This window comes from Homalodisca vitripennis, chromosome 4 (genome assembly GCF_021130785.1).
Source record: "Homalodisca vitripennis isolate AUS2020 chromosome 4, UT_GWSS_2.1, whole genome shotgun sequence".
Classification (NCBI taxonomy): domain Eukaryota; kingdom Metazoa; phylum Arthropoda; class Insecta; order Hemiptera; family Cicadellidae; genus Homalodisca; species Homalodisca vitripennis.
This window is the reverse complement of record NC_060210.1, coordinates 120,704,111-120,725,568: the sequence shown is the minus strand read 5'-3', so window position 1 is coordinate 120,725,568 and position 21,458 is coordinate 120,704,111. Positions and strand designations below refer to the sequence as shown.

The window sequence follows — 21,458 nt, the reverse complement described above, 5'->3', positions numbered from 1 at the left end:
TTTCAACGCAATTTTCCAAAAAAATATTTTTTCCGTCCTTTTTTCTATTTTAACTTTCGTAACCTAGTCTCCATTAGTGTTTTTACATATCCAACATATTACAGGGTTGTTATTGGTTCATATGGAGTATAAAGAAAGAAATTACTTACTTATATAATCACAGTGACATATCCATCTCTTAAATATTACGTATAATGTATCTTGTTAAGTAACGTTTCACTAGCGTTTTATGGTATGCTTTTATATTTGTCTTGTAGCTTCTTGCAAAGACGTAGCCAACGAGGGGGTTCAAGGGGTCCGGACCTCACCCAAATTTTCAATTTTTTTCAATTACTTGTTTAGTATACGATTATTATTATTTAAATAATTCAGTGTTACTGACATGTACTGCTGAAAGATCGTTCCCAACAAAGAAATGGGTCAAGAACTTTTTAAGGGACAAAATGGGGCCTTACTCTCTGTCGACTACGGGAAAATATCAGTTGTCTGGACCCACTCCACATTTTTTCCTAGCTACGTTCTTGGCTTCTTGTTGCTAATTCGGCTGTTTTACTATTTAATCTAACACTAATTTGACACGCCATTTTTAAAGTAGTAACATTATACCTGTACATCTACAGAGTTTTGAGTCCGTGCAACTGATCTATGTACATGGAGTTATTACTAACATTGACGAGAACTTGGAAACTTGTAGCAACTATTGGCAGCTACTAGTCACAAGACAGCGACTGGGTTTTAAAGAAGTGACAGGAAACTCGGATTCTGCATTGAATTGACCGTGGCGAAAAAACATAATTAAATACATATCCATGTTCTGTAGACTCGTACAGGAACAACAAGTTGGTGTCATTCCAACGCTGTAGATTGTCATATTTTTGCTCTTGCACTGATACATTGAATTAACTTATTGCAGTTATTAGGAATAGATCTAGAATCTTAGCATTATTTGGGAGTCGTTCCAGAAATGACCAAAACCGGGATACGTCCTTGGGACGAGGATACAAGTGAAACCTGCAACCACCACAAAAAGTGATCTCAATAAACTGGTTTGGGCATTGTGGTCTCCTCCCTCTCCTCACATTAGTTTCGTAATAGAAATTAGCACATCTTATGTGATTCTGCTCCAGTTGCTCAGAGTGTGTCAGAACAATAGTTATGAAATTATTGGATATTTTCGTTTTTATTCTTGGATCACAGTCGCGTTGTTGGACTGAAAACTACGAAGGTCTTCTAAAATTGTTCGCTGCACAGAAAGAAATGAAATACCGATGTCACATTGGAACCACTGTTCACTGCATGATCCGATGGCCAGTCCCAGTACTCCCACTGACGGTACTTACCGCAACGCTAGCGAGTTCTGTTGATTTATACTAGTTACTAATCCCAGGCAGACATCTAGATTTTCATTGTCTTTGAAAAAATTCTTTAACTGTTATCATCGTAACCTCTCTATTTTAGAATCTATTTAATTAAAATTACCCCTAACACTAGAACATTTTTGGCTAAAGAACACATTTTATATGTATTCTATCAACACATATATTAAGAGGTTAAGTTGCTTTAGTTTCACCTTCAAGATTGCTAAAATTATCCTTTATGATCATAATATAACTATTTATCTTTAATTACCGCTATTTTAAAATTAACAAAACTTGCGATACACTATTAATAACAAGACAAGAGTACAGCTCGTTTACCGAATGTACTTTTAACGGTAATACTCCGTAGGCTAGTGGATATATAGTCACGGCTCTCTGAGAGATTGCGGATTCTAAACCCAGGGAGATTTCAACACAGAAATAACCCAGCATAGCCCATAAGGGTTGATGATTAAAAGACAAAAAAATCAACGATGCATCATGGACGATGGCGTCTGCTGCTTTCAACTTGTCAAGAGTATTCTTCACCAAGTGTACTTGAGTAATGTAACGATTGTAGACGGTAGGCTATCTATTGTCCTCCGTGGGTTAGTTGATAGAGTCACGGCTCTCTGAGAGATTACGAATTCAAATCCCGTGGAGGTTTCAACAGAGAAATAAGTCACCATAGCCAATAAGGGTCGAGGCTCAAAAAACAAAAAAAAATAACGGTACAGCACGGACAATTGCGTCTGCCACTTTCTAAGGATTAATATTAAGTAACGATTGCTGAATTGAACTATTGAAATGTTCATAAAAAGCAAATTCTATGTTCATAATTTGTCATGGTATTTCCATAATATTTGGTTACATAATGGTCTGTGTATGATTAACACTACTCTGCCATAAATTACTTAAGCTCGCGTAACATGTCATGGTAACCTTTAGCCAAGAGCCTTTAGTTTCTCTTCCGCGTTTAGTTAGCAGTATGAGAACTTTATATGGTTTATAATAAAATTGTTTTAATTAAGCCATAATATAGGCGGACGCAAATATAACAACCTATATCCACTGTTATATTACCCTTATCTTAGACGTTGAAGGCTATAATAACGTAACTGTTAAAAGTAGTTTTATGTCGTATTAATCATTATATCTGTACTAAATTACGTTTAATTAATCGGTAACTGGTAGAGGTAAGAGCTTTATCTGAAAGAATTATACTGGTAATAAAATATAGTAAATAAACAGTAAAAGTTTATCTTAATACTTTGCAATCGAAGTATTAGTTTAATAGATGGAATTGCGAAAAGTTGAACAACATGCAGGTACTTCGTTATAAGTTGAAATACTCCCTAGTGACGTAATAATAATATGGTTATTTCTTGTAAACAATATTCCCTTATTACTATACTGCAAATACCAACAAATATACTTTCAAGTTACTATTATAATAATTCACATCCAATGACTCATGCGTAAAATAGTCAGTCACTTTTCCAGTCACCACTCACGTCGTGTATCAAATTTCATGATAGATGGAATCATCATAGTATTATAACTATTCTGAAGCCCAAACGCAATTCCTATACTTTATTTTAAATTTTGTGAACAGTTAAAACTAATTCGGAAAACACATATAAATAGAGGGATGCTATGATAAATTCTTCACTAACTAATTTGTATAGGTTGGTATCCACATAGTTTCTTCATATACAATCAAGATGCTCATGTATGTACTAAGCTTTTTCGGAAGTGCAGCTTATCCTATTGTTAATAATTAATGACGTAGGCAAGATTATACACATACATATTGACTACTTTATGAATTTTTGTGTATGGTCCACCTTCTTGAGGATTTTTTGACACATGAAGAAGATTGATTCCAATCCTCAAAACTTAGTCTTCTATTTTTGTGATACTAACGATGGTTAATGTTTAAAATCTGTTATGCTTTCAAAACATACGTCGCTAGTAAAAAACGTAAAACAAAGAAAAATATATCCAGTGTTGCAAATTTACTTTAGCGTTTCTACGTGTATTGTTACTGCAGGTCCGCTGATGTAATGTTGAATGCAACAAGATTCACGTTGGATTGTGGCACCGACCCGGTATTGCGGCACAGGCAGTAGGTAGATGCCGTCAGGAGACTTGCTAAATGAGGCGAGAACTCTGCCGTTTCCCAAAAGTGCAGTGTTGTGGCCTTTCACACAATCTTTATCCTGTCATACATGGTTACAAGTGTTTGGAAATAGTAGTTAAAGAAACGTTTTCAGGTTAGGTTTCATATCAGAATATGGCTACTAATAATCATGGCTTATTTATGCGAGAATTGTGAGTACTTTGCTATTATACGGAGGCTTCTATGTCCCTATCTACTACTTGTTATTACGCATTATAAGTAGGTTTACAGTAGGTTATCATAAATATGTTACAAGTAGTACCACAGATAAGGTTAACTTTTCCGTGCGCTCACGTGATCTGAGCTGGAATTTAGGTACTATCTCGAGGTATGTTTTCTTTTTCGCCAGAAGTGCGGGCTACCGAAGCCCGCACCGATGGCCATGGGTATTTCCAATCGGTACTTTCCCGACATCAGATCACATTGGACGATCTGGCACGTCGGAAAAGTTGGACAATCTGGCATATGATCTGAGGTCGGGAAAGTACCGATCGGAAATGCCCTTGACCATCAGGGCAGGTTTCGCACTTCTGGTAAAAAAGAAAAACATCCCTCGATGTAGTACTTAACTTCAAGCTCAGATCAAATGATCTCTCGTAAATATTCACTTTAACTTTTTCTATTTATATTACGTTCAGACGTATTTACCTATTTATATAGACAATAATAAATAGTAGATAGTGAGAGAGTGGCCTCCGGATAACACCAAAGTAACGAATTATGTGAATGGGAAATCATTTTGGTATAACGTTTGCACTATTACTGCAGAACACTACACTGCAGCGTTTAATAGTAGAGACAGGAAATTGCACGATGGGAAACAGGATAAGAGTCGAGTGCGGGTGCGTTGATTATATTACCCTAGTGACAACAAGGAGGTGGCCTTGGTAGAAGACCGCACAATCAAGTCTATCTGGGCGTCGAAGCGTCGATGGGCGGGGTGGACACACATGCGCGGGCACGCACACGCACACGCACACTACACAGGTGCGTCACTTGCGTCATCTACATCTCTGTCAACAATACGCCCGATTCTTTAATTGACTCTTTGACGAAATACTTAACCAGTTTTTCGTATTTGATACGGATTATACCAGATTGTGTAGGAATACAAACAGATTTACCAATACTTGTTTTACCGGGTTTAACTCACTATGTTGTAACTCCTACTATATCTGTAAAAGACTAAAAGCGGCCACAAAGAAATCGCATTTAATTTGGAATTTTTTTTAGTAACTACACACACAAATAATACAATAAAAAATAAGATGTCATGTGACACAATTTTGTAATCTTGAACAACTTGTTGAAAAGCCTGATGTTTGTGTTAAGGCCATGAAAAATACAAATATACACTACATACATTTCAAACCAGCCATATCCTCTGAGATTCCATAATCAGGGGTATTACTTATTGCACTCAACTTACAGGAAATTTATCAAAAAACGTAACTCCAAATCTGACTAGTTTTTTTTTTTTTTTAATCTTTGGACAAGAAACTTATAAATTGCACTTCCTATAAGAACCTTAGCGCTGCTTCTGGAGTGACAGGATATACAGGATGGGTATGGTTAGGGGATAGGGGTCGCCTCCTATCCAGATCCATGAGGAAGAATTAACTTAGTGCACTAATCTCAAAGTCATGTCCCCCGGAAGAAGTGGAGCCCAGTTCATAACCAGCCTCTCCAGTTAAAGCAGGCAGGGGGTGGGGCACCCTTGTTAAGGCTAGCAAGAACCTCTGATAGTTAGGGAACAAACTCCAACAGTCATCTCCTACAGTAGACTAGACCTATCGAATTGCCCTTACACCCTAGAACCTTGACATTTGCGGTTAATGATGTGCCACTCCTAGATATCCATAAGGTTGCACAGATTTAAGTAACACATCAGTGTTTGCTGTGCCCAATATTAGGTTCAACTGGAAGGTATAAACCAGCCAGAAGTGATCCCTGCTAGGTTACGTCTGACTAGTTATATGTAGCATTACTGGGTGTTAACGATTGCCTGTGATGTTGCCCACTACACTTACCAAGCAGGTGAAGTTCTGGGAAATGAACTCTACTCCCAGTTTTATTGGTATGATGGGAGCATGTCTTGCCAGGCAGATGTTGCTTTACAGTGTGTTTATACCATTATACTTAGCATATAGAGTTAAGTTTTGAGTCCATTACTGACCTGGCAGATGTTATGCTGCAGATGCTTGCAACTATCTTTACTGACAAGGATGTCAAGCCTCTGAAAACTGTGGTGAAGAATACTAGGTCCACATATGTCTGACAAGGCAGATGTTGTGTTACAGGGTGTTTGCAACAGTGCTCACTGAAGAGGTGGTCAAACCTCTGAAAGCCCTGGTGGAGAACCAGCATCGATCTCGCAAAGCTGTCGAGGCTGCTGTCGATAAGACAGGTGAGTTCAGTATTCAAGGTTGGTTTGTCATTAAATTCTTATCAGTTAACACAATAGCTATAAATTATAAATAAATAAATTACTTCATAATAAATAATTTTAAATAGGTACTACAGTTCCTAATAACTATATATCAAATAAACAACTTTCATTTCAAAATATAATATAATATTGATTCTAAATCCAATAATTAATGTGCAATAGATAAAAACTTATTGTATATCTTCAACTATTTATTTAAATAGTGTTTAAATGTTTTCATATTTACTCCATAGAGCAAGTGTGAATATAATAAAAACAAAATATGCTGGTACTAGCTTATCCTTGCTTATGCATCGTTTTATGCTGCGTAATAGTTACAGAACCATAAATTAATTTGAAACATTAACTGTTAAAATTATAATCGCTAATCTTGAACATAAAATGCATTTCAAGTTCTTTTACTGATTAAATTTCATATTTATTCATACATTGTGTAGTGTTGAAAAACAAAAATCAGCAAAACACTCAGTAGCTATTTTTTATACAGTTTGTTAGTTTTAAGTCTTTAAGATAATTACATCAATGTTTAAATTAATTAGTGTTTTGTTACCAGCATATGATACTGATTGACAAGACATAATGGAAGCAAAATCATTATTATAAAAAATATATATTGTTTTTATTTCATACCAGGCCTGAAATAAAATATCTGAGCTGGATGTGAAAATACAGTAGCAGTAAATTGCATAAATGAGAATTAATGTATTTTGTGCTCAGGAAAGAGTCTGGCAGAGTGGAGATCTGCTGAGTGCAAGGCCAAGAAGCAGAGTTTCCAGAGTGCCAGAGAAAATGAGAGGATGCAGGACGCCATGCTGGATGTGAGGATAGCAGGAGTTCAGAGTCCCACGGCATCCACCCTGCACTTGCACAATACAAAGCTGGTGTCGGACAAGGAAAATGCCAAGGTAGGATATTTCAGCCCAGGTAGGATATATAAGCCAAGTTAGGAGATATCAGACAACGTAGGATATATCAGGCAAGTTATAATTTATCAACCAAGTTAGGATATATCACACAATGAAGGATTTATTAGCCAAGGTAGGATATATAAGCCAAAGTAGGATATATAAGCCAAGGTATGATATATCAGCCAAGGTAGGATATACCAGCCAAGGTAGGATATATCAGCACTGAAGTAGTTCATAACAATGTTCAATTTGATCCCAACAAGAATTAATCTGGATTAAAATTTTCTTCCAAGTAATGTTGTCTGATCACTTGATCAAATAAGCATAAGTAAATAATAAGAAATCGTTAGTTACATCAAACTATTCAAGGAACATTCATTCACACATCCAGTGGCATGAATATGACTTGTATTTGATAGGGGAATGAATCTGATTGAAAGGCACACCACACTAGGGGTACATAATATATCTAAATTTGAAGATAGGCTTAATTAAAAGTAAAATATTTAACTGCTATATTTCAGTCAAATTAGATTGCTGTAATATGAACATTTTTTAATTTTTATGGCTCTAGAGGAAGGTTCTATACTCCCACATCCTGTGTACTTTGGATGTAAATATCTTTATAATATACAAATATTATTTTAGATAATAATCTCAGTGGTATCAAAAGTTACCTTGATTCATGCCCAAAACACTTCGTCTTACTGAAGAGAATGTTAGTTTTTCAAATGAACTACACATACTTCATTATTATACTATACTATTTATTTTTATAATTTCATAGTAAAAAACATCTACATATTAAAAGGAATTACAATGTCTACTTGAATGGCATCTTCACATGCCAATATGTTCGTCAGACTATTTCAAAGTAATTTTAAACTAAATCATAAATATTGTTCACTTCTGTCTTGGTTCAGGTACATATGATATATTTTTTATAATTCAGCAGCACTGTATTAAGAAACTGAAAGATTTAACCTACCTTAATACCTTTTGTAATTTAAGATTCACCTGGAATATCTAACCAAATTTGGTAACATTCATAGATGTGCTAATTAAAAACTGTAGTTTGAAAACTAAAATTATAAAAGGCACAAACAAATTTAATATTTAAATTTCAGCAGCATCCATCCAAGTAAAAATTAAAAAAAATTCCTAAACTCTAACAATAATGGTGATAACCTTTTTGTTATTTATATACTAGTTAATATAAGTCTGATTTCAACAACTATATAAATAGGTAGACTTTCTAATGTCCTTTTTGAAAGAGATTTTCTTAAAAAAAACCTTATAGATAATTGTCTGAGCTTTAGCTCTATCAACTATGACTCTATCTGTTTGTCTGCACAATGTCTTGAAAACAAAATGACCTATAGACTTGAAATTTGGCATGAAGCTTCGGTTCTATATGCAAAGTACTGGGTTAGATGATGGTGCATGTCTCTACGAGATTTGGCTGAGCGTCAGCAAATGTATTTACATGGGCTTTATGGGTATCCATAATGGCAATGATAAAATAGCAGGATAAATAAATTTGTAAGCGAACTGAGTATAATCCTATGTGATTTAACCATGTGATATATTTATTCATAGAATAAAACGAAAAAATAAAGTGAAGGTCGGTGACAAGATTTGATTTCAGCAGACTCTTGTGTTGTAGTACTTTCCCTAGTTTACCAGAACTTCTATTATTTGGGCACTGCTATGAAACCTTATCGACTGTTAATGAACAATATCTTGAGCAAGGATTCATACATAGACTTTAAATTTTGCATGAAAATTCATTTCTACTTAGACATAACGTGTTCTATAAAATTCCATTTACAACCATGGAATTTGGCTGAGCCTAACTTTTGTGTAAATTTCTTTTCTTTATGATTGTCTGTCTGTCTATTTGTCCGAAGGTCATCTCAAGAATTAAATGAGTTTTAGATTAGAACCTATGCATGTAACCTTAATGAAGCCTGTTACGCAACAACTTATGTGGCATGTTCCTACCTTGTCAAAGTAGAGCACCGATAAAAATAATTCCAATACTATCAATCCAAATGGTTCTAAATCTTAGAGATGTTAGATTTTAAATTTTTAACAATGTTTCCTGATCCTTATATAGAATCAACACAATTCTAAAGGTGTCTTTTTCTGAGTATAAATGTTGGCTTCCCTTGAGGATAGAAATTTGTTTTTCAAACCCACAAATTTACGAAACACCCTTTCTAGGTAAAAATATGGTACTATACCTTGTCAAAAAGTTCCTAAATATATTAAGTGTTCACTACATAAAATTAGTTTTAATAAATAATTTTTATATTCAGATGGAGTCGAAACGGAGAAAGGCAGAAGACTCCGTTAAGAAGGCTGATGTGGAATATTACACCTACTGTATCAGGGCTGAGAGAGCAAGGTAAGCTACTCTTTATGACATAGGATGACGATTACAAATGCCAAGGCTGATATGATCCAAAAACATTAAAAAGTTACTGCTTCTTGTAACCAGTAGTAATTAGTCTACGGTAACATGTACGAGGCATTACTAAGAAGTATTATATTACTATAAAAAAAACAAGAAGATATGGTATATTTTCTTTGAATATAAATTTACTACCATGAACATACAAAGCATTCATTTTATTGACTAGATTTATATAATCTAATGTATAAAAACAAAAATATAATTAAAGTAGCATATTAACATCCTTGTTAAAACTGATAATATTAAGAAATCAGAGTCTTTGTATGAACCATTAACATTTACAATCAAATATCTCATAAGTACTTTGTGGTGTTTTTTGAACACCTGTAAAAGGAACAAGTAATAATTAACTAATCTATGTCTGGACGTTTTCTGACAGACGTTGACTCCAAATTCAAGTAGTCAAGTCTGTAACAGTGTCAGATATCAGATGCTGCACTAAGTGGAAGATGAACCAAAAATTCAAACAATATAATGTTATTTCAATACTTACAGCTTTGTGTATATTGAAAGTCAGTGAGTATTTGATATTCATATAAATTTGCAAAACATTTTACCTTTGGTCTTGTGTTCAAAGGCTAACATTGCAGTTCTGTTAAGCAGAAACATTGTGACAACATTCTTGAAATAAGAATTCTTATACTCTGGCAGCTTTAAATACTGTATAAAAAGTGTGGAACTTTAAATTTGTATACTGTATAGTACAGTAATTTAAAGTTATCTTTAACAAGTTAATGATTATTGATTATGATGAAATAATGGTTGTGCTTACAACCAAAAGTCATGAACTGAATAAATTTAGTTTATTGTTACCTGATGGATGGCATTAATGATAACAAATTGCTTAATAATGGATACTTTGTATTTAGACATGATATGAATGTTCTGAAAACTAACTAGAGTGACAAACAGAGGTATAATGGATATTGCTGGCTGTTCATGAGTGACTGTAAGTTAATCAGCTGATGTGGCAGCTGGTGTTCAGTTGCTTTCATCTGACCTTGAATCCATCTGGCTTCAATTATGCATGCCTCACCAAAGCTTACATTCTATGGTAATATCCTTTTCTCCCCATCAAGAAATCTGTATAGTTTTACTTTCCTATTTTGAAATTAATATAGGATAAAAATCTAAAATTAATAATGGTTTTTTCCTACTGAAAATAATGGAAGTTAGGAAAACCTGGAACTAATGGAATTGACTGTAATTGGTTGAAAATTAGTGAAGTTAATCACTCAAGGAGTTGGCAAAACTATTCTTCTGTCCACACAATATCTTGGAAACAAATTAAGCTTTAGACTCGAAATTTTTCAAGAGAATTAAGCGAAGCCTGTTACACTATATGTGGTGTGGCATGCTCTTGATTTGTCTGTTATTAGGAGGTGTAATTGTAACGCCTTGTATCATTTTAGGCCCTGCATGATCTTCCAACTTAAAACAGGATTTTATAACTTTTTTTATTACTTGCACAACTTACAGGTTACACTAGCATTGTTGCTGCTTTTGGTATTATAGGTTTCCACCACCATTATGTGTATATTAGTGTTAATTTGCCCTTAAAAATCACTATTTTAAGTAATATACTGCTTGAAACCCAGAGGGTTAATGATACTAGTGTTACTCTTGATTAAATTGCCTATTCAGCAATATAACATTTGTTTCATTGATCAAACAAAGAGGTTTTTTGTGATACTCCTTTATAAACATTTGATAGTCATCATTTCTTAGAATTAAGTTCCAGGCTGAGTCCCGGGATGTCCAGTTTTGACTCCCGGCTTAATAATGCTTTTAAAATATTACATTTTATGAAACAATAATATAATGTATAGGTTGTAACTGGAGAATTATATAATAAATCATGATTTTCCTATTAAGGCTGTATTAGTAGGCCCTGAATCTCTCTCTGCTATAATTTGTTTATAGGTTGTGGTAGGAGAGCAATATCCTAAATCTCTCCGTTATAATTTGTTTATAGGTTGTAGTGGGAGAGCAATATCCTGAATCTCTCGTAGTTTTGATTTGTTTATATGTTTTAGTGGAGAGCTCTATCTTAAATATTTACTGTAATGATTTCTTTAGGATAGGTTTGGGAGAGATTTGTTCTGTATCTCACTGTTATGATTTGATTAAAGGTTGGAGTAGCATTTCCAATCCTAAATCTTTCAGCACTACAATGTTTTTACAATTTTAGTGGGGTATCTGCGTTTTCCTGAATTCTTACCGCTGACATCTGTGAATATTTTTTGTGGATGGATGTCCTACAGCTCTAGCCTGTAACCGTATATCTTCTGGGTTGGGATGATCTGCTAAGATGTAACTAATCAACTATACCCAGCAGGGATCACTTCTGGCTGGTTTATACCTTCCAGTTGAACCCACTACTGTGCACAGCAAAAACCGATGTGTCACTTCAATCTGGGCAACCTTATGGATGTCCAGGAGCTGCACATCACTAACCGCAAATGTCGAGATTTTAGGGTTCATGGGCAATTCAAGAGGTCTAGTCTATTGTGGGAAATGATTGTTGGAGTTGGTGGGGTTTGTTCCATAACCTCAGAGGGTCTTGTTAACCTCAACAAGGGTGTGCCACCCTCTGCCTGCTTTGACTGGAGAGGCTGGTTCAGAGCTGGCCTCCCCTCTTCTGGGGCGACATGACTTTGAAATGTAGTGCCCTAATTCTTCCTCTCATGGATCTCGATAGGAGTGGACCCCTACTCCCTAACCTTACCCATCCTGAGTACACTGTCACTCTGGAACCAGCGCAAAGGTTCTTACAGGACTAAGTGCAATGTATAAGCTTCTTGTCCTAAGAGAACAAAAACAAAACAGAAACTACTCAACTACCTGGAACCTTATCCTCATAATAGTTTGTAATGGTAAGGTGTTTTCTTGAATTTTCCCATACTATGGTCTGTTTACAGCTTCTATTGGAAGAGCAGATTCTGAGACCAAAAATCCTGCTGCCCAGAATCTCTAATGCTATGAGAAATTTTACAGGTTGGAATGGGAGAGTGCTGTCCTGAGAGGCAGTCAGTGTTTCCAGTCCATGGAAGAGGAAAGACTGCAACAGCTCAAGGAATTGACAGACTCTTACCTCCACCACTATAAGGACGTGGGCCCTAAACTGACCCAGGTATTATTTCAATCCTGGCTTTATTAAAAACAGCTGAGAAAAACAAGATCAGTTGTGCTACATAGCAGAGTAAATTCAGATCATTCATCAACTTCTATGTACAACTGCAATCTATAGAACTCTTACAAATGTATTTCAGAAAACTTTGAAGAAAGACCATTGTAAAAATATTAAATAGACTAGTAAAGATGATCACATAGTCTATTAGAGATTTTTAGACCTATTAGGAGGTGTAATTAAAATCAGAGCGCTTTTGCGACCTGCACTTGTCACTATGCCATTAGGCCCAGCTACTGCATGATAAGATATTTCATTTTAATTTTCATGCAAAGTATAAAACTCTTTATTTTTATATACATTTCAGATAATATTTCTATATTTAATCAAACATATCCCTGTATTTATAATATTTTCTCAGGTTCTTTATAAAGTAATAGAAATTGCTACTGATTTAATGTTAACCCATTTAAAAACATCTACTGTTTTATCTGTTCTTGTACTAAACCTTGATTTTACAATATTTGTTAATACATAAAATAGATGCACATAATAAGTGCACAAGGTACAAGTATATTAAAAGAACAGTAATTAATTATGTATATAATTATAAACCTTTTAACACTTTTTATTTTCATACTATATACATTTCGAATTCTGGAAATTCATCTTCTAGTATGAAAATAAAACGTTTAAAAAGTGTTAAAAGGTTTATAATTATATACATACTCGTATTTATCAAACACTTTTCGAGGTTACATCTCTAATAATAGTAATTAATTGTTTAATAAAAATATTTATATAATAAAATCATATTTAATAGATAATAACAATTTGATGTTTTTGTTCACAGAGTGCGGCCAGATTGGTGGAACCAGTGAACAATGTGAGTGTGGTGTCAGACCTGGAGACATTGGTAGCACTGCGGGAGACGGGACAACCAGTACCGGAACAGCTGCTGCCAGACTTCTATGCTGAACACATCACCCTAGCCATGAACAGGGAACGACGTCGACAGGTACATCGAAATTTTCGGATTCCTTGTATAACTTGCAACATTTTTTGCCTTGAACAATTATTTTCCTATGGTTTCAACATGGCGGTTATTCAAAAACTATAAATCACACAGCTGCCTACATCTAAAACCACTAACGTACATTAGAGCAAATGGGAAATATATTTTATCCTTGCAATACATATAGCAACTTTTTTCAGATTTTTCAATATTCTGTATAATTTTAAAAGGTTCATTACTAAAAGCTGGAAAATTTATTTAAAATTTGAAGAAGAGAAAACAATTAAGATCCTTAGAAAAGTTGTTTTAAAAATATAATAGACAAAAATACCATATGAAATTTGCTTTTCCTCTGAATGTTAATAACTACAGAGATATTTGAAACACAAACATTTGGAATTGTGTGGTTGTGATATTGAATAAAGCACTTTTTTTATTATCAATGAATATAATATTTATTATGTAGGGCACTGCAGCTCATGGAATAATGTCTAAAGAGAGGAAAGCTGAGAAAATTTGAATCCAAAACGTTGTTTTGAGTCTGTTTATCTCTTGACTGCCAACTCAGTGTTCTGAGCAATACAGAATAAGCAAAATGATTTTCTAACATCTGAAGTTTTGTTGAATGTCAATGCAAAACTCCATTCAGTCATTTAACCCAAACTTGATCAGTTCTTTTGGATGAGAATAGGTTAACCATCCACCATAAATCCAGACTTGGTATCGAGCAATTTTAATTTGTTCTGCTACTTAAAAGAATTTATTGGCAATATGCTTCACCACAGATAATGAGGAGACCGAAGCAGAGAAAGACTGATTATCCTTATATGTGTCAGGCGTCAATGACTTTGGCATAGCATTGTGATAAAAGTTTAAACAAAAATAGAATAATATAAAGATGTCTGTTGTGGTTTATTCTTATAAAAGATCAGACCTTACTCTCAAAATAACCTTTGTACTTTGAAATAAGGTGTATTCTTATGTATTAATAGGCCTTGGTGAAGCTGCTACAGCTGATCAGACAAGACCTGGAGAGGGAGAGGCGTGGCAAGCAAGGAGTGGAGAACCTTGCCAGAGCTCTCAAACAGACACCCACCTTCGGCACAGACGACAGCCAGCAGAACGTCACCGAGAAACTACATCATGTGAGTTGCTGTACTGATCAACTCTGATCTGATTGACGTTATTTTTGATTTACAAGTTCTTCTCTTGATATTTATTGATAAAATGAACAAACAAAAAAAAAAAAAAAAAAAAAAACACTGAAAAAACTGAGTTTTTATCAAAATATAAAGACATCTTGTAATGACCCTGACGTAACTTCTAGGTCATATTTATATCGATCAATTATTATGAAAATCTGGAAAGTTCGTAATTTTCTAGATAACTTTACTTGAAATATGTCATGTATGTCTACACAACTAAAAAATGTAATAGCTAGTTTTAGATTAACTAAAGCACATTTAGACCCCTCTTATTCTGAGACTTCAACAAGGTACAGCCAAAACATAGTTCTTTTTTCAGAAATTATCTTTTCTATACAACAGCCCCTCAGATGATCTTCCCCGTGTGTGAGTACTGTAAATTAGCAAGAGATTTCTGTGTTATCAGATGAGGTCCATGTTGGCATATCTGGAAGCTGCCCGCTACAAGGTCCAGGGTGCCTTAGCAGAAATGGAGGGTAGGAACAAGGAGAGTCACCCCCTAGCCTCCCACATTCATATGACCCGGGACAGGCAGGGGTTGCAGCAGAGCATCCTCAAGGTATGTTTTGTCTTATATAAAAGTGAATTTCTATAAATATCCAGCATCTCATATATACAATATGTTGTTGATAAAATTTCAATTAATTATATAAAAAAACTTCATCATAACACTGGATTTGGTTTTCTGAGTATAATAAATAGTATTTCTCTCAAAATATACATAAATGATAAATTCTCCATTATGAGACTAAAAAATGTCATGGGAAATAAACAAGTAACATACTCTTTTATGCAAATGTGAACATTTAGTTACAGATTCAACTATAATAACATTGATAAATTATTTTCAAAATAGCTAAGGGAATTGCAGTATTTTATCAATGTTGTTAAAAAATGTAGTAAACAACAGGTCTGCATTCAAAATTTACAAAAACAACCAAAAAGAACAATTAGAATTACCAGAAATGTTAAGCTTGATAGGAAAGAATGTTACTAAAACAAGACAGGAAATCTCAAGTTTGGCTCTGAGTACATCAACCTAATGTAATATTTTAAATCAACTTCAAACATGAAAGAAGCCAGTTCGATTGAAGTGCAGTCTGGTGGCAAATGCATTTTACTCCTCCACTTGGATAACTAAGTGGCATTGATGCAAGGTCATTCAGATTACAGGTCTGATGTTGTGTATTTATGATTGCTATGGCATGTGGATGATATTGCATATATACATAAGTAAATGTAAGTGATTGTATTACATTTTTGTCTTAAAATTGTATTAAAATTCAATATACTATGTTTCAAATACAATAAATTATTTTTAGTATTTTTCAAGTAATTTGTTTGTTAAATTGTATAATCAAGGACTTTGGCAAATTTTAAACTGTATAAAAATCTAATATCTACTATACCATTTTTAACCATATTTTTAATGTGGTGGTTTAGAATGTACTGTTCGAACTGCTGTTCGAAAATGACAAAATTACAAATTCTCTGTAAAATTTTTAATTATTAATAATTTTAAATTAAAAATAAATAAAATTGTTGCAGGTGCCAATCTGGGTGAGAAATGACTCCATGGAACTACCACCAGATAACATCGAGTGGAGCGACCGAGGAACTGCGGATGGGAATTCTGTACAGCCTGACAGTGACTTTGGTAACTACCTTTGTAATGTTTAGCAGATAGTTTCTTTGCTGTTTGCCCTGACATGCCTTGATGAAAGGTGACTCAGTGGCGTAACTAGGACTTGGCTTTGGGGGAGAGGGGTGTGGTATGGAATAAATTCAACTTTAAATAAATTAGATTGCCATAATAAAAAGTAAAATATTTAACTCCTATTTCAAATAAGTTGGATTCTGTAATACTATATTTTTAAAATCTGTAGTTTTTATGGGGGGGCGGGTGTTTTGTCTCCCCCACTTAGTTACGCCACTGAAGTGTCTGATGGTACCCATGCAGATTTGCTGCACAAATGCTTCACCTCTCTTGGCACTCATGCCAATTTAGGCAATATATATATCAATGTAATACAAGGACCACTTGTAAAATAAGGTTCCCAAGGCCGTAGAGGAGCAATTAAATTTAACTATGTGGGCAATTCCAAGTAGCTTTCACATTCCCTAATTATACTACTCCAATTTCACTACACCATTTACTCAGTACTGGCTAAAGAGCAGTCAAAAGTTGGAGCACCGGCTCTAAACTTACTTGGATAGAAATGGCTGTCATGTAAAAAGTTTTATATTTTAATGTAAATTCATAATGTGTAAGAAATGAATAATCCTATATACCTATTTTCAATTGATGATCCTATTTTAGGACCTTCTCTTGTACATAATTTCTCTTTAATGTTTACCTACTTTGATGTAACCCGTGGATGATTTCATAGTCTAGAAATACATGGTTTATTAGCTGAGCGTTAGCGGTTTATTAGGTTTGTGGAGCTTGAGAAATTTGTATGTCTGTCTGTACGATATCTTGAAACAAACTGACCTATAGACTTCAAATTTTGCTTGAAGCTTAATTTCTATATAGGGATTACTGAGTTCCAGATATTTCATGTTACGTCATCAAATTTGGCTGAGCATTAGCAAATTTTTTACATTAGTGTTATGGTTAACCGTTGTGGCAAAAAAAAAAAAAAAAAATAGCAGAGTATATAAATATCCAAACAAACTGAAAACAACCATATGACTTTTAACATTATTCATAGAGTAAAAATAACAAAGTAATAGAATGGAAAGTCAAAGTTAAAAGTCTGTGGGAAGATTTGATTTTAGCTTACTCTTGTGCTGTAAGTATTCTCACTAGCCTACTGGAACTTGTATTGTTTGAACATTGCAATGAAATCTAACTTAATGAACAAAACTATGAATGTTTCATGTGGCAACATATCTCAAAAAAGATTTAATCTTTATCAAATTTTACATTAAATTTCATTTCATTAGACAAAGATGATTTCTATGATAGTGCAGTCCAACCATGTAATGTCTGTTGGAAAATGTACATTTTTCTTTCCTGCATGACTATCTGTTGGTAGAACATCATGAGAATGAAATAAGCTACAGATTAGATTTGAAATTTTGCATGCAACCTCAGCGAAGTCTGTTACATGACACGTGATCTGGCGTACTCATACTTTATATACGAGTCAAATTCATAAACAGAAATTTATGAATAAAAAGATTTTTTAGAAATCTGATAATATGCTTTAACATCCATAATTTAAAAGTTAGTGTTTATCTTGGTGTTAAATTATCCTTTAATTTTAGTATTCCATTTTTACATATTTTCACAGTTAAGCTGAAAAGGTTTTTAAACATTTCAGATGAGTTTTCAAGCCAAGGCAGTGAAAGGGACTACCAGAGCAGTGTTTTGAGCCAGTTTCCTGTTTTAAATGATCCGACTCCCTGTGCTGGCCGTTGCAAGGCTCTTTACCATTACGCAGCTAACCTGTATGATGAACTTAATCTTAACCCAGGTGAGTTTACGTTGCAGTTCTCTATTCTATAAAGGCCTATAGCATACCAATTCATATGAGATAAAAAGTATATTTGATGTTGTGATTCTATTCTGAAGTGTAAATGTCATAACAATCCGAATAGCAGATTCCAGATGCTTTTCTGAATGGAAGGTAAACTGGAGCTAAACTCAACATTCTAATGTGTATACATTATGTAAACATCATGACATTGTGAATACTGGGTATAATATTTACCTAGACTTTAAAAATTAGTGCATATTATTTTACAAGATATTTACTCTAATTAATCTACATTTACTCAGAAAGGGATAAGGGTTTAAAAATAACATTGAGAATACAGCGCGTAATTTTTTACTTTACAATATGAGTGTTTTCTGACACTTTCAACAATTACAAGACAAAAATATTTAGATTGTGACTGTAGTTTCCCATGAATTTAATGTGAAAAAGGCATTTCATTCTGGAACTGGAATTGTCTCATGGCAGTAGTTCCATGACTGGAACAATACCAGTTCGGGAATCGCCTGACACACCTGTGTTAGAGTAGGTGAATATTCTGCCTGCTTTGAAAGACGTTGGAACTGGCTTTCCTCCTCTTTTTCCAAGGTCACAATTACATAATTTGCCACTTCAATCCCTCTTTAACAGAAACTTTGGAAACAGTGCAAAGTTTCTTTTAGGACTAAGTGCAATGAGAGGCATCCTCGATCATAGTCATGTTATAGAGGCGAAAAGAAACGGTTGGTGGCTTGGAGAACTCAACGGTGTGGTCGGCATCTTCCCAGGAACCTATGTTGAGGAGATAAAGTAGCCTTGCGTAATGCGGTATGAGTCGTAGCGTGACAGTAACATCTAGAAGTCCTGCATATGTTGTTTCCAACAATAATCAGGATTCTTTATAAAAAAGAAACTAAAATTATTAGTAAAATGTTTTTTAGGTGAGTCATTTTTGGGTTTTACATGCCATTGTCCCAGACTAACTCCCTTGTAATCTTTTTGTTCAGTTTATACTCCCTGGGTGAAATTACGATTTTAACCTTTGAGCGAGAGTGGCAGCAGTGATGCAGTGTAACAGTAAGTAATGCATGGATGATATTTGGTGTTACAGGGGACGTGATTAACATCCATGACAAGCAAGCGGACGGTTGGTGGCTTGGAGAACTCAACGGTGTGGTCGGCATCTTCCCAGCAACCTATGTTGAGGAGATAAAGTAGCCTTGCGTAACGCGGTATGAGTCGTAGTGTGACAGTAACATCTAGAAGTCCTGCCTATGTTGTTTCCGTATGTCAGTTCCGCAAAACCTTGTAAACAATGTTAATGTTTGGAACTAAACGTTTACGATTACTGTATATATAAATAGTCAATAGATTCGAAGAACAAACTAAATTGTAACTATGTCATAGTTGTTCTAAATGTATCTTTTAGGAACATTCAGTTCCAAAAACTATTTTAACTTGTAAATAAGATTTTACCCAACTTGATGTGAGTAGAAGTTGACGAGTTTGGCTAGTTTGCAATATTGAGTCAACTTTGTCACAGTCAGTGTACAAATATTATGTAAATACTAGTACTAGTGTTTAAGTTATCCAAAGAGTTGTATTTTAACACCACTTGTTTGACAATAAAACATTGTTTTGTATTTACCTGTTTTAATTAGTTTTCTCCTGAACCGGTGTTTAGTATAATTTTCCCCTCAATCTCTATAGTAAAATTGTTTAGTATATAAAATCTTGTTTGATATCATGTCTTAATAATGGTGGCAGCTATGTAGTACAAAAGTGAACAAATTTAAAACTTTTTAGGTATCCTTTCTATGCAACCAGAATAAGAATGTTTTGTAAGTTTGATTAAACATTGGAACCATCTAATTCAGAATAGTGTATTAATTTTTTGTAAACTTAACATTACCAAAAATTTTTATCTTCCATTTATTGAAATAAAATATTAAAATACATAAAAACAAATATTTTTATATTCATGTACAACTTTATTTTCCAATTAACCCTCCGCCACCCCCCAAGTACCCAGCCTAGTACTTGAGACTATTAAGCTATTATAGAATTTTTAACAACATTTCTTGAAAGCATTAATTTCAAAGGGTAAATGAGTACTGGATAACAATCAACAGATACAGGCCACTAGCTAGAATTTTTTGTATTCATATCCATGAAAGTAATTTTCCTCTGAGAGCTTAAGGTCCTAGGATGGCATTCTGGGTGCTGACAAGAAAACTGTGGTGTAGCAATCAAAAAAATTAATTTCCTCCATCATGGGCTGCTGGCGAGGAATTTTTATGTTGAATTCCACAAAAGAATATGTTCCTTCACTGAGTATTTTCCGTACTGAAGTGACATCTCGGCTGCTGACGAGGAATTTTTATGTTGAATTCCACAAAAGAATATGTTCCTTCACTGAGTATTTTCCGTACTGAAGTGACATCTCGGCTGCTGACGGGGAATTTTTATGTTGAATTCCACAAAAGAATATGTTCCTTCACTGAGTATTTTCCGTACTGAAGTGACATCTCGGCTGCTGACGAGGAATTTTTATGTTGAATTCCACAAAAGAATATGTTCCTTCACTGAGTATTTTCCGTACTAAAGTGACATCTCGGCTGCTGCTGACTAGGAATTTTTATGTTGAATTCCACAAAAGAATATGTTCCTTCACTGAGTATTTTCCGTACTGAAGTGACATCTCGGCTGCTGACGAGGAATTTTTATGTTGAATTCCACAAAAGAATATGTTCCTTCACTGAGTATTTTCCGTACTGAAGTGATATCTCGGCTGCTGACGAGGAATTTTTATGTTGAATTCCACAAAAGAATATGTTCCTTCACTGAGTATTTTCTGTACTGAAGTGAAATCTCGGCTGCTGACGAGGAATTTTTATGTTGAATTCCACAAAAGCATATGTTCCTTCACTGAGTATTTTCCGTACTGAAGTGACATCTCGGCTGCTGACGAGGAATTTTTATGTTGAATTCCACAAAAGAATATGTTCCTTCACTGAGTATTTTCTGTACTGAAGTGAAATCTCGGCTGCTGACGAGGAATTTTTATGTTGAATTCCACAAAAGAATATGTTCCTTCACTGAGTATTTTCCGTACTGAAGTGACATCTCGGCTGCTGACGAGGAATTTTTATGTTGAATTCCACAAAAGAATATGTTCCTTCACTGAGTATTTTCCGTACTAAAGTGACATCTGGGCTGCAGACGAGGAATTTTGATGTTGCGATCAATA

At 34.4% G+C, this 21,458-nt stretch overlaps 1 protein-coding gene across 5 annotated transcripts in view; it reads left to right on the top strand.

Annotated features, from left to right (window-relative positions):
- Positions 1-19,851, top strand: part of LOC124360051 (nostrin) — a 119,715-nt gene extending 99,864 nt beyond the window's left edge. For all 5 annotated transcript variants that reach the window (XM_046813307.1, XM_046813303.1, XM_046813304.1 and 2 more), the window contains 10 exons: positions 5,841-5,947; positions 6,707-6,894; positions 9,219-9,307; positions 12,374-12,509; positions 13,360-13,524; positions 14,514-14,666; positions 15,133-15,285; positions 16,275-16,383; positions 18,056-18,208; positions 19,320-19,851. In XM_046813307.1, the coding sequence (XP_046669263.1) occupies positions 5,841-5,947; positions 6,707-6,894; positions 9,219-9,307; positions 12,374-12,509; positions 13,360-13,524; positions 14,514-14,666; positions 15,133-15,285; positions 16,275-16,383; positions 18,056-18,208; positions 19,320-19,426 (1,360 nt within the window). In that variant the 3' untranslated portion in view covers positions 19,427-19,851. The remainder of the gene's footprint in view (positions 1-5,840; positions 5,948-6,706; positions 6,895-9,218; positions 9,308-12,373; positions 12,510-13,359; positions 13,525-14,513; positions 14,667-15,132; positions 15,286-16,274; positions 16,384-18,055; positions 18,209-19,319) is intronic.
- Positions 19,852-21,458: the final 1,607 nt, after the last annotated feature.